The sequence below is a fragment of the Syngnathus leptorhynchus genome, chromosome 1, assembly GCF_054491065.1.
Source record: "Syngnathus leptorhynchus isolate UIUO chromosome 1, UIUO_Slep, whole genome shotgun sequence".
Lineage (NCBI taxonomy): Eukaryota > Metazoa > Chordata > Actinopteri > Syngnathiformes > Syngnathidae > Syngnathus > Syngnathus leptorhynchus.
In genome coordinates, this window is record NC_141195.1 from 1,376,846 (window position 1) to 1,390,000 (window position 13,155).

The 13,155-nt window shown below is 45.1% G+C and overlaps 1 protein-coding gene across 9 annotated transcripts in view; it reads left to right on the plus strand.

Annotated features, from left to right (window-relative positions):
* The window catches only part of LOC147061380 (dnaJ homolog subfamily C member 5-like), a 44,903-nt gene that overhangs the window by 22,436 nt on the left and 9,312 nt on the right, over window positions 1–13,155 (plus strand). For 8 of the 9 annotated variants that reach the window (XM_085917720.1, XM_085917785.1, XM_085917739.1 and 5 more), the window contains 2 exons: window positions 8,427–8,598; window positions 8,680–11,011. In XM_085917720.1, coding sequence (XP_085773846.1) covers window positions 8,427–8,598; window positions 8,680–8,780 — 273 coding nt within the window. In that variant the 3' untranslated portion in view covers window positions 8,781–11,011. Of the gene's footprint in view, window positions 1–8,426; window positions 8,599–8,679; window positions 11,012–13,155 lie in introns of those variants that run through there. The other variant, XM_085917731.1, reaches the window with a different exon arrangement.

Below are 13,155 nucleotides of genomic sequence, written 5' to 3' on the forward strand. Positions count from 1 at the left end.
TCACTTTTAATACCTTTTTTTTTTAAATATTTGACCCGTTTTTACTCGTCTGATTTGAAAACGAGTTATTTGTCAGTTTGTTTTGTTGCTTTTACTGTCTATAATATGAGGTGCTCATACATTTATTTGGATTGACAGTCCTGATGGCCCTCCGAAAGAAGCTGTGACTACAATGCGGCCCGCAAAAAAAAAATTGTTTGACACCCCTGCCGTACAGTGATCTCCCAGTTCTCCATGCGGCCAATGACATCAATGATTGGTTACAATATAGTATCAGGCAAATGATGCATTGCTGACTCCTACCGGTACCCAGTGAGGATATTCATATTTAAATGCAAAGACAACTCAGGGTTGAATTTTTCGATACAGTGAATTTGCTGTGTTGAAAGTAATGCCGACGTGAGCCCGATAATGAGCCAACAGACGTGTCAAACACTGTCTCGTAGATAATCGTAGCCAGTGTAGCGTGACATACTCAACAGGTGGATGTCTGGCACCAGAAACACTTCATGACCACAACAACGAAACTCTGTCATATCCAAATTTTTGAACATCTTGCTGCAGCGTCTTCGATTGATTCTTGTGCATTGACCAAGAAGAAGACAGTACTTATGACAAGAGACTGGATGTGACTCAGAAAATGGCAAAAATAGAATTTGCAATTTCGGGAGAAATTGCGTGTGAAGGCGAAATAGTTGAATAATTTTTTGGGGGGGAATACTGCGGAATGATTTTGGAATGAGTTTAATTTCTCGAGAAACGTAGAATTTCGAGGTGAAAAACTGAATTTTTGAGAATTTGGTGGAATTTGAAAATGTGAAATCTATAGGAAATGGGAATAGGGAGGAAAAAGATGAAGAGTTGAAAGTCGGAATGGGTTGAATTGGTGGAAAAATGTGGAAATTAGAGATGAAAAACGGAATTTTGGAGAATTTGGTGGAATTTCAAATTTGAAAATGCGGAATTTATGCGAAATGGGAATTTGGGGAATAGGAAAGAAAAAGATTAAGAGTTGAAAGTTGGAATGGGTTGAAAAATATGGAAAATAGAGGTGAAAAACGGAATTTCTGAGAATTTGGTGGAATTTCGAATAAATATAAATATTTCTGTTCACTTCCACTATGCTTCCACAATTCAACCCTTGACCCCCACTTCCAGTGTGGCGGCCATCTTGGATTGACCCTGAAGTGACCCCAATGACCCCTGAATGGACCGGAAGTGACCCCAAATGAACCGGAAGTGACCTCAGGCAAACCGAAAGTGACCCTAAATAGACCAGAAGTGACCCCAAATGAACCGGAAGTGACCCCAAATAGACCCGAAGTGACCTCTGGCAAACCGGAAGTGACCCTAAATAGACCGGAAGTGACCTCAGGCAAACCGGAAGTGACCCCAATTGAACCGGAAGTGACCAAGGCAAACCGGAAGTTACCCTAAATAGACCGGAAGTGACCCCAGGTAAACCGGAAGTGACCCAAATAAACCGGAAATGACCTAAATAAAACCGGAAGTGACCCAAATCAAACCGGAAGTGACCTTATTTCAACACAAAGTGCCCCAAATAGCTACATTTTTGCTAACTTTTTCAATTTTTGTCCAATTCAACCCGTTTCAACATTTAACTCCGAAAGTGAAACTTAGGAAGCCGTATATTTCGTTTTGTTCCAGATTTCAAAACTTTTTGGCGCAATTGTTTTTTTTAAATTCCCATTCATTCTCAATGGTGATTTATCATTTGCTCTAACTTCTACATTTTTTAACCGATTCAACCAGTTCCAACTTTCAACTGTTCATCTTTTGCCTACCTACTCCACAACTTTCAAGTTACCAACAATTCCAAATTTTTAATTTTGAAATTCACGCCAAATTCTCCTAAATTTCGTTTTTCAACTCTCATTTCTACATTTTTCAACCGATTCAACCCATTCCAACTTTCAATTGTTCATCATTTTCCTACCTATTCCACAACTTCCCGCTTACCAAAAATTCCACATTTTCAAATTTGAACTCCTCCATGGGGTGCAATCTCCTCCCCGCCATTCCGGCATTTTCCAACTGAGGCCCATGGGCTCAGATTTGGATGTGCTGATTTTCATCCCAGCCGCTTCACACTCCGCTCCCGTGAGAAGCCAAAAGCACCACATCATCAGAAAAAAGCAGAGATGCGAAGCTGAGGTCACCAAACCGGACACCCTCAGCACCTCGATTGCGCCTACAAATTGTGTCGACAAAAGTTCTGAACAGAATCAGTGACAAAGGGTAGCCTTGGCCGAGTCCAACTCTCACTGGAAACGAATCCGACTTACTGCTGGCAATGTGGACAAAACTCTGGTATTGCTGATACAGGGCCCGAAGTGGCTTCAGTATGGCATTCTCCTGAAGCACCCCCCCACATCACTCACAGAGGGACATGATTGAACACCATCTCCAAGTCTACAAAGAACATGTAGACTGGTTTGGTGAACTCCCATGCACCGTCGAGGACCCTGCTTAGGGTGTCGAGCTAGTCCACCGCTCCATGGCCAAGATGAAAAGCACATTGTTCCTCCTGAATCTGAGATTCGACCTTCTGACGGAGTCTCCTCACCAGAAGCCCTGAATAGATCATACCGGGTAGGCTGAGAAGTGTGGTTCGTCAGTAGTTGGAATACACCCTTCTAAAAAAAATGTAAAAAAAAGAGGACCACCACCCTGGTCTGCCAATCCAGAGGTACTGTCCCCGATGTCCATGCGATGCTGTAGAGCAGACCTGGGCATTGTACGGCCCGCGGGCCACATACGGCCCTTTGGTTGACTTTGACTGGCCCGTGTAAGGTTCATTGGAAATTACAAAATAAACATATTTTCTTATTTTACTTGATGCATGGACTGAAGCTGAGTTGCTTTTATTTTGAAGTTGTTTTTTATTCACGTACATGATGACGCAATACGTATATCAAGGCGTGCGAGACGTGCGCATGATTGGATCATTGTCGCTAGCAAGTCACAAGACTTAAGCCCTCAGAAATGCCCGCTGCTAAAAAAAGGTAGATGGCGAATGCAGGGTTTTCAACAAAAACTGGTACTTATAGTATTTAGTATTTATTTACTGAAGTCGGAGGTAAAGCCGTGTGTTTAGTTTGCGGGGAGCAGATCGCCGTGTTTAAAGACTACAATTTGAGTCGGCATTACGAGACGAAACACGTGGAGAAATATAACAACGTGACTGATGTTGAGACGTTTTCAATTATGAAGTTTGCAAAATGCAGGCATAGATTCTCTCTCACTGGCGATCATCTGTCAGCTGTGCTTCGCATCTCCATCTCAGACATGCAACCTCACTTCGATGCACTCGTTAAAGCACAGCAGAGACTAGATTTCTCTCACTGAACAAGAAAAAAGAATTTAAAAATGTAAGAAGGTAGAAGTTTTAAAGCATGTTTTTATGGTTGAGTTGTGCATGATTTTAATTGTAGTGTGGTTATTTTTATTTGCATGTTTAGTGTGTTTTTATTATGTTGTTTTAGTGATATAATTATTTAATTACATGCTTTTCTTCAGAGATATTGATTACCTGATGGCCTGCATCTAAGTTTATTGGATAAATGTCACAGATAGGAAAAAACGTTCACATTTTGTTTACCATTGTTTTGGGAAAATTTGATTGAATAAATGACATTTTTTGCAAGGAAAACTCACTTTTTCATTACTTAATTATGATATATACTCTTACCAGCTTGTCAAAAATAATGTTATTTACTGTTTTTTATAAAGAAATGCAATTAATAATATGAAGAATTGAGTTCAGTCTTTTGGCCGGCCCTCCACAATATTTTCAGTTTCTCATGTGGCCCCATGGAAAAAATAATTGCCCACCCCTGCTGTAGAGGCATGTCAGCCAGGACACCCCCCCAACATACAGAGCCTTTAAGAACTCCAGGAGGATCTCATCCACCCCTCGGGCCCTGCCACCAAGGAGCTTTTTAACTACCTCTGTGACTTCAACCCCAGAGATGGGAAAGCCCACCTCAGACTCCCCAGGCTCTTCTTTCCACAGTGGAAGGCATGTCGGTGGAATTGAAGAGGTCCCCGAGCTATTCTCTCCACTGACTCATGACATCTTGAGTCGAGGTCAGCAGCACCCCATCTCTACTATACACGGTGTTGACAGTGCACTCTTTCTGCCTCCTGAGACGCCAGATGGTGGCCCAGAATATCTTCAAGGCTGTCCAAAACTCATTTGACATGGCCTCATCGAACGAGTTTTTTCTTAAGTAAATGCCAAAGCTGCGTTCAGTTTGTCCATTTCTCATACCGGTCATCTCCTTCCAGAGTCCCACAGGCCCAAATGGCCCAATAGCACTCTTTCTTCAGATGGATTTCATGCCTTACCACTGGTGTCCACAACAGGCACCGAATTTATGACCATAGCTCCACTCAGCCGCCTCGACAATGAAGACACGAAACGTGGTCTATTCAGACTCTCTGTCCCCTGCCTCCCCTGGAAGGTAGGCAAGGTTTCGCTGGAGGTGGGAATAGAAATGGAGCGGAGTTCCAGGGTGTACTAATGGTCAGAGTTGGTGAATGAGACAGAGGAAGTTTTCCAGGGTCAAGGAAGTCAAGGGAGTCAGACAGGATGTTTTTTAGCATGATGGCGAGGTCATCAGAGGAAGAGGGGGTGGGGTCAGAGGGAAGAGCAGAGGATATGAGCTGGCAGTGTGAGTGGGTTTACTGTCTTGATGTTTGTTAGAGATGTTCTGACTCTAACTTATTTTGCAAGAACCACACGAGAGACAGTATGCCCTTTAAGCACTTGCAAGTGGAGAGCCAGTCTGTTACTGTAGGTACAGCAATGTTCAAACAGACTCTGCCGTTAATCTCTTACAAGAGCATATTTATTGAGAACAAGTAGGGTGGGGGTGACATTTGACATGTTTGGTGGTCACCTCAGCAAATGGTTAATCAGTGCAGAGGGTCCCAGTTGGTGGTCACCTCAGCAAATGGTTAATCAGTGCAGAGGGTCCCAGTTTATTGTTTTACGAGGTTGTGGAAATAAAACCTAGTGGAGCATTTTAGATGACTAACTAAACAAGGATGTTTCCACACCATTTGGAAAGTTTCAACAACTGAATGGTTAAACTTTTCAGAGTCAAGGAAAGGTAAAAGGTTCAAACAAAGTTCATCATTCCAGTCTACATCCCAACATAATCATACGATCAAGATAGTTTATAAACCCTAACAGTTGCAGGAGGAGATGGTGTGTTTTGTGGGATTATGAGGTGAGGGTAGAGGGGCGGAGAAAAGGATGCAGAAATGATCAGACAGTGGGAAGGCAAGAGGACGGGGGTTGGATACGAGTGGGAAAGAGAAGCAGACTGTTTCCGGGGTGTGGCCTTTGGTGTGGATGGGGAAGTTGATGTGCTGGATAAGATGGAAGCAATCCAGAAGAAAGAGGAAGTCAGACACCAGTGGGGCGATGGGCTGGTCGATGTGGATGTTGAAGTCACCGGTGAGTAGGAGGCGAGAGGAAATAGAGGATACAATGGTGAGGAGTTCAGAGAGTTCAGAAAGAAAAGACGGGTGTAACTTTTGGGGACGATAGATGAGAACAGCGGAAGTAGAATTTGGAAGGGAGAAGGTGAGCTATTCAAAGGATGAAATAGATGGAAGGTTGAGTTTCAGTTTAGTGATGGGTAGGGACTGCTTATGGAGGACAGCAATACCACCCCCTGACCAGAGAGGCGGAGTTTGGTAACTTAACTGTAGTTGGAAGGAGTGGTTTGGTTGAGAGCGAAGAAATCCAGGGGCTGTTGCCATGTTTCACAGTGAAAATGCAGTCCAGTAGCAATTCAAAAAGGTGATTTGTTTGAGAGCGAGCAACAGTTCAGCAGTGCGAGGGAGATAGATGGAAGACCAGGGGGGGTCAAAAGACAGTCCAGAGCCACGGTGAATGTATCAGCGAAGGATCCCAGCTTTGCTGGGAGTGGAAGCAGCAGCAGGGAGATGGTGGTGGTTGTTGAGACGGTGAAGATCAGCACCAGTGTAGATGAGTGAGCGAGAAGTTGGTGGCGCAGGAGCCAGGGATAGCAGAAGTGATAGTCCACGGAGGATGAGACGTGACAGCAGCTGAGAGTAGTCCAGGTAGTATGTTAGCAGTGGCTAGTAACTGGTTAACTAAAAACTCGTGGTCAGTGAGATGTGTGGAAACTACAGTGGATCAGGTGGTGAAGTTGGTACAGTGAGTGGTGTTGGTCAACCCCCACTGTAACCGCACAAACAGCAGGCCCAGGTGTGCCACGGTGCCACACAGCTTAGCCACGGCAGGGAGTGGAGGCTCCCCCCGAGAACACTGGCCGGATGGCCGGGGAGTTGGGTCAAAGCTGTTTGTGTGGAGGGACACAGTGGGCCAGTTCGGGCCGGCACAACTACCACCACAAACACACGAGTGCACTCACTTGAGTCCAGAGCAAGCGGCCACAGGCTCAGAGGTGGAAGGCAGAAGGGACTGGTGGTGGTTTGGTGCGTCGATCCTCTCAACTGATCCCGAGGATTTTTCGGAGGCATCTCTGGTGATGTATCTCTAAAATTTTTAAATGCCTGCTGTATGTGGTCCAGGCCTCTGATCCTTAAAGTAGAGTGTGTTGCACTACAGCTTTGTAGACCAGGATTTTGGTCTTTGCAAGAAGGTCGCAGTTCTCAACGACTCTTCCTTAGCATTGAAAAAGCTCCACTGGCATTGCTGAGGTGTGTCTCATCGAAGGCTGCCCAGATATTGGAAGTGGCCCATGTTTTCCAATCTTGTGTTGTCAATGAAGATATTTGGGGGCGGGACAGGAGTACTCTTTGGTGGTGGCTGATGGAGGATTTGAGTCTTTTTTTTACATTGATTGATGGCTAGACCAAGCTTTGTATACTTTCGCAACAGCAACCAGAGTGCACTGTAGATTCTCTTCTGAGAGGGCTTCAAGGGCGTTGTCATCCGCATACTGCAGCTCCATGATGAATATGGTGGTGATTCGGCCTTTGGCCCTGAATCGGTTGATGTTAAGAAGTTGGTCGTCACTTCTGTACCTAAGTTGGACTCCTGGGGGAAGATGTCTGCCCGTGAGATGGAGCATAACATAAATGAAGATGGAGAACAGCGTTGGGGCGATGACACATCCCTGCTTGGGTCCAGTGTCAACCCCGAAAGGTTCAGTTTCATCTCCACTGCCACTGAGGACTGTAGCTGACATATTGTCATGCAGCAGTCTCAGTACCGAAATGTATTTCACTGAATCAAAGGCTTTGGCGAGATCTATGAAGGCCATGTATAATGGTAGATTTTGTTTCCGGCATTTTTCTTGGAGTTGACGAGCAATGAAAGTCACTGTCTGTGGTGCCTCTGTTTGGGCGTAAACCACTTTGAGACTCAGGAAGAATGCTTTCTGCCAGGGGGGTGAGTCTGTTGTCAAAAACCTGAGCTAGGGCTTTCCCTGTGGTGGAAAAGAGAGAAATGCCACGGTAGTTCCCGCAGTCTGCCTGTCTCCCTTCTTAAAGATGGAGACAACCCTAAATTGTGCAGGGATTTTCTCTTGTTCCCATATTTTAAGAAACAAGGCATGGATGTGTCTAAGGAAATCGTGTCCGCATTCCTTCAGGACTTCTGCTGGGATGCCATCAGGCCCAGCAGCCTTGTTCTTTATCTTTATTGCATCCTGCACCACTTCCAGGCTGGTTGCTGGGATCTCCAGAGCCTTGTTCATCCACCAATGGTTCTTCAGTTTCCTAACCGTTAATTGGACAGCAGCCTTTGCTTTAACATGGGCTGCTCTTTTAACCTTGCAATTGATATTATTTTGCCAGGTGATAGAAGTTTGCCGCTTGATGTCTATGAGCTGTTGGATTTCAATGTCATTTTCATCCTACCAGTCTTGATGTTTCTGCTTTTTATGGCAAGGATGCTTTTGCTGGAGTTCCTGATGGTAAATGAAAGCCTGTCCCCGTGTTCTTCAGCGCCAGTTGGATATTGCTTGGGCAGGTCGGCACTGAGAGCCGCCTGGAGCTGCTCCTGGTGGTATCACCTAGCCCAGGGGTGGGCAAACCTTTTGACTGGCGGGCTGAATTGGGTTCTAAATTTTCACCGGGGGGGCCGAACCAGGAGCAGATGGATGTAGTGTTTGTGTGAAGTAATAGAAATGACGTGTAAAGGTCATTGCATAAAAGGTTTTTACTTTTAGTAGGTAGTAAAGCATAGATATTCAAAAAAAGCAAACAGTGTATGCGGAAATCAGTCTCGCGACATCCAGCGCTCTGTTCTCCCTGCGTAAGTGATGACAATGAGTGCCACTGCCATCTATTGTGCAATAGTAGTGGTGCAATGAGACAGTACAACATAAAAATTTAAATAGTTCTCTGGGTTCAACCCCCATCCCCATCTTAATTTTTTTTATTGGTGTCCCCCACAGGCATTATTTGTCTTCTGCTGCTTGTCCACTGGTTGTTACTTCTGCTGCTGCATGTGCTGCTGCTGCAACTGCTGCTGCGGAAAATGCAAACCTCGGCCACCCATGGACCAGGATCCCGATTTCTATGTATCCCCTGAAGATCTGGAGGCCCAAATGACTGCTGATGAGAGAGGTGAAAAAATGCTTACAATGCTTGATGAAGAAGAGAGGACTTTCACTCTGCATCATAACACACGTGCATTGTCTCCTGCAGATGGAAACAACGATCCCATCATGATGCAGCCGTCCTCTGCCACTGAAACAACGCAGCTCACCGCTGAGACCCACCAAAGCTACCGGACTGACACATATTAAGAAACGCACCTGCACACACACGGAGGCAAGCACACAGATACACTTCTACCTCCATGGTTTCTCCATGTTCCATAATCGGTTTGTCATTAATTTGTTCCATTTTCAATTGCAAATCAAACAACAAATTAGGATTTTTTATTTGTTTTTTCATGTAAGAGTTGAATGAAAGTTCCCATAAAACTCTCTTTGATTTTAATACAGTATTTGATTGGTTGGGTGTGTGCAACCCAAAGTTTGGTTATGTGAGTAAAGATACATAAGCTTGTCAGCAGCTACAATCAGTCCAGATTTTGACAGGGAACCAAAATTTGTAACAAGGACATTTTTCTGTCTGGATAGCATTGTTTTCAATTTTGAACCAGGAGAATTGAGATCTTATCACATGTGCATCCCCGTTATTTTTAGTCTTCTTTACACCATTTTGCTTTTGATACGTCAGGAACTGCAACTACCGTATTTTTCGGACTAAAAGTCGCTCCGGAAGCTACGTGGCATTAGCCATAAAATGCAAAGTGAAAAAAAACGTATATAAATCGCTCTGGAGTATAAATTGCATTTTGGGGGATATTTATTCAACAAAATCCAACACCAAGAAAGGGCAATCACAAGCTAAACGATACGGTATGCTAACGTGACATAAACACAAAGAGCTGAGAACGGGCCTGACGTAACATTGACAGTTAGCCAAAAAAACTATAACATAAATAACACCTTTATCAAACCATCTGTGTCACTTCAAATCATTAAATCCATCGATCGTCCTTTATGTCAACAATGCCGCATGCGCGCGCTGACCGCGGTTGCACTTCAAATTATTCCACAGGCCCATATAACGATATATAAATTATATATGAAATAACTATTATCCATCCATCCATCCATCCATCCATCCATCCATCCATCCATCCATCCATCCATCCATCCATCTTCTTCCGTTTATCCGGGGTCGGGTCGCAAGGGCAGCAGCTTTAGGAGGGACTCCCAGACTTCCTTCTGCCCAGCCACTTCATCCAGCTCATCCCGGGGGATCCCAAGGCGTTCCCAGGCCAGCCGAGAGACAAAGTCTCTCCAGCGCGTCCTGGGTCGTCCCCGGGGTCTCCTACCGGTGGGACATGCCCGGAACACCTCCCCAGGGAGGCGTCCAGGAGGCATCCTGATGAGATGCCCGAGCCACCTCATCTGGCTCCTCTCAACATGGAGGAGCAGCGGCTCTACTCAGAGTCTCTCCCGGATGACGGAGCTTCTCACCCTATCTCTAAGGGAGAGCCCGGAAACCCTGCGGAGGAAACTCATTTCGGCCACTTGTATCCTGGATCTCATTCTTTCAGTCAGGACCCATAGCCCGTGACCATAGGTGAGGGTAGGAGCATAGATCGACCGGTAAATCGAGAGCTTTGCCATTTGGCTCAGCTCTCTATTCACCACGACGGACCGGTACAGAGTCCGATTACTGCCCACGCTGCACCGATCCGCCTGTCGATCTCGCTCTCCATCCTGCCCTCACTCGTGAACAAGACCCCGAGATACTTGAACTCCTCCACTTGGGGCAGGATCTCATCCCCGATCCGGAGAGGGCATTTTCCGACCGAGGACCATGGACTCGGATTTGAAGGTGCTGACCCTCATCCCGACCGCTTCACACTCAGCTGCGAACCGCTCCAGTGAGAGCTGGAGATCACGGCTTGAAGAAGACAACAGCTCCACGTCGTCTGCAAAAAGCAGAGACGCGATGGTGAGGTCCCCAAACCAAACTCCTTCAACGCCTCGGCTCCACCTAGAAATTCTGTCCATAAAAATTATGAACAGAATCTGTGACAAAAGGCAGCCTTGGCGGAGTCCAACCCTTACTGGGAACGAATCAGACCTACTGCTGGAAATGCGGTCCTAACTCTGGCATCGGTGATACAGGTACCAAACCGCCCTTATCAGTTGGCTCGGCACCCCGTACTCCCGAAGCACCCTCCACAGAACCTCCCGGCTGTTCGCTGTATGCACGCTTGCTCCATTTTGCTCCTCTTATTTGTCTATTTACTTATTTATTGTTTATTTATTTCAGTTATTTGCTTATTACTTATTCATCGCTCTTATCTATTGTTTTTACTCTTTGTGCTATTTGCTTGTATGTGTTGTGTGATGTCTAGTCACCGTGGGACGGTGGGAAACGTAATTTCGATCTCTTTGTGTGTCTTAACATGTGAGGAAATTGACAATAAAGCAGACTTTGACTTTGACACGGTCGAATGCCTTCTCCAAGTCCACAAAACACGTGGATTGGTTGGGCGAACTCCCATGCACCCTCGAGGATCCTGCCGAGGGTGTAGAGCTGGTCCACTGTTCCACGGCCAGTACGAAAGCCACACTGCTCCTCTTGAATCCGAGGCTCAACATCCCGACGGATCCTCCTCTCCAGCACCCCTGAATAGACCTCCCAATCACGCCCTTCCAGGTCTCACTGTCATTTCCCACGTGAGCATTGAAGTCACCCAGTAGAACATCGCGGATTTGGAATTGGTAATATGGAAAATTCTTGGAAAATACTTCCTGCTTGCTGTCGGAAGAATCAATTTTTATACAAAAAAATCCACAGTTTGGGTAGGGGCATACTTTGATGGTTTTGGTTACAACGGGGCTAAATCAGGACAGAAATGGCCCAATGATCTTTGTTAGCAAGGCCTTGGGCTAAGAGATGAGGTTCTCGACCATCTGAGAGAGGATCAGAATAGAGCTGCTTCTCGCGAAAGCATCTGTTTAGGATGCCATCAGCAAACTTCCCTAGACCCAGGACACGCTGGAGAGACTATGATTCCCAGCTGGCTATCTATATACCTTCCCTTTTGATAATCAAAAAATGTCTGTATGCGAAAGTAGCTCAGAATAATTATTCCCACCTTTATCCAGCAGTGTTTCAAACTGGTGATGATTTAAAACTTGGACAACAATAATTATGAAGACTGCAATTAAAATCTAGGATGAATCTATTTTGTTTGTTCACAATGAAGCACTACAGAACCTGTTCTTACACACCATACATGGAGCACCATTCGTACTCACAGAAACTAGTTTATCCATCAGCAAATTGATTTCAATGAAAGACTCGAATGAATCCTCTGCTCTTGTTGTCCTTTTCATTGGCAAAACAGCAAGGCAGTGAATCACCAATAGAATACCTTGCATTCCCACTCGACTGGATTAGCGTCTGTCAACTCATCCATAGCAAGGGACAAATATGTCCCACTGCATTTGTCATTTACTTGTGTTTTCCTCCACTTGATCTTCCATCATGATGGTACAATAATGAACAGTTCTTGCGGACAAAGTCATGTCTTGTATTTGTTTCATTATCTGATCTTCTTTTCCCAAAAAGTCATCAAAACGGTAATTGGTCCTATTTACCATGAATGATTTGGCATGCTCATTTCGCACCTTGTCAGGTCCATACACTACATGAAGTTGCTGCTCGCTCACTTTCACTCTGCACAGTAGCTCTTGTAACTATTTCATGCTGTCCTATATTGGGTATTTTGATGCAAATCTTGATATCGCTTTATATTATCTGACAATTTCATCAATGAAATGTCTATCCATCCATTTTCTGTACCATTTTGTCCCCACGGAGGTCACTGGTGTGCTGGGGCCTATCTCAGCGGTCATCGGGCAGTAGGCGGGGGACACCCTGAACCGTTTGCCACCCAATTGCAGGGCACACAGAGACGAACAGCCATCCGCACTCACATCTAGGAGCAATTTGGAGTGCTCAATCGGCCTACCAAGCATGTTTTTGGCATGTGTGAAATAACTGGAGTGCCTGGAGAAAACCCACGTGGGCACGGGGAGAACATACAAATTCCACACAGGGAGGGTCGGAGGTGGAATCGAACCCACACCCTCCTAACTGTGAGGCGGATGTGCTAACCAATGTGTCACAGACCCATTGAAGATTGCAGAGCTTGCTTGCTTCACAATGGCAAATTGTCCTTGCTGAAAATACATAATCCTTGTTATCTTTCTTTCATTTAGCCATCAGCTTCATCTAAAGTGTTCCTCTGCAAAATTAGCCATGTGAGTAAAACGAGGGAAACTCATTGGCTACGTTTGCATGGATGCATTGATCAGATTAAAAGCCTGATATGAATAAAAATATTAACTGAGGCCACCCCATTTGCAATATTCTGATTAAATGAAGCCAATTCAGATTAAGATTTTATTCCGAATGAGAGGGGTGGTTGATTTCAGTTGTTCTCCAATCAACGCGCATTAATAATAATTATTATTCCGAAGGTTGGAACAAACGATCTTTACGCAAATCGGTGAGGTCAGTTTACGCATTTCTGATATTCCCAGAAGCTGGTAGAAGCAGAGCGAAAGACTAGACAGG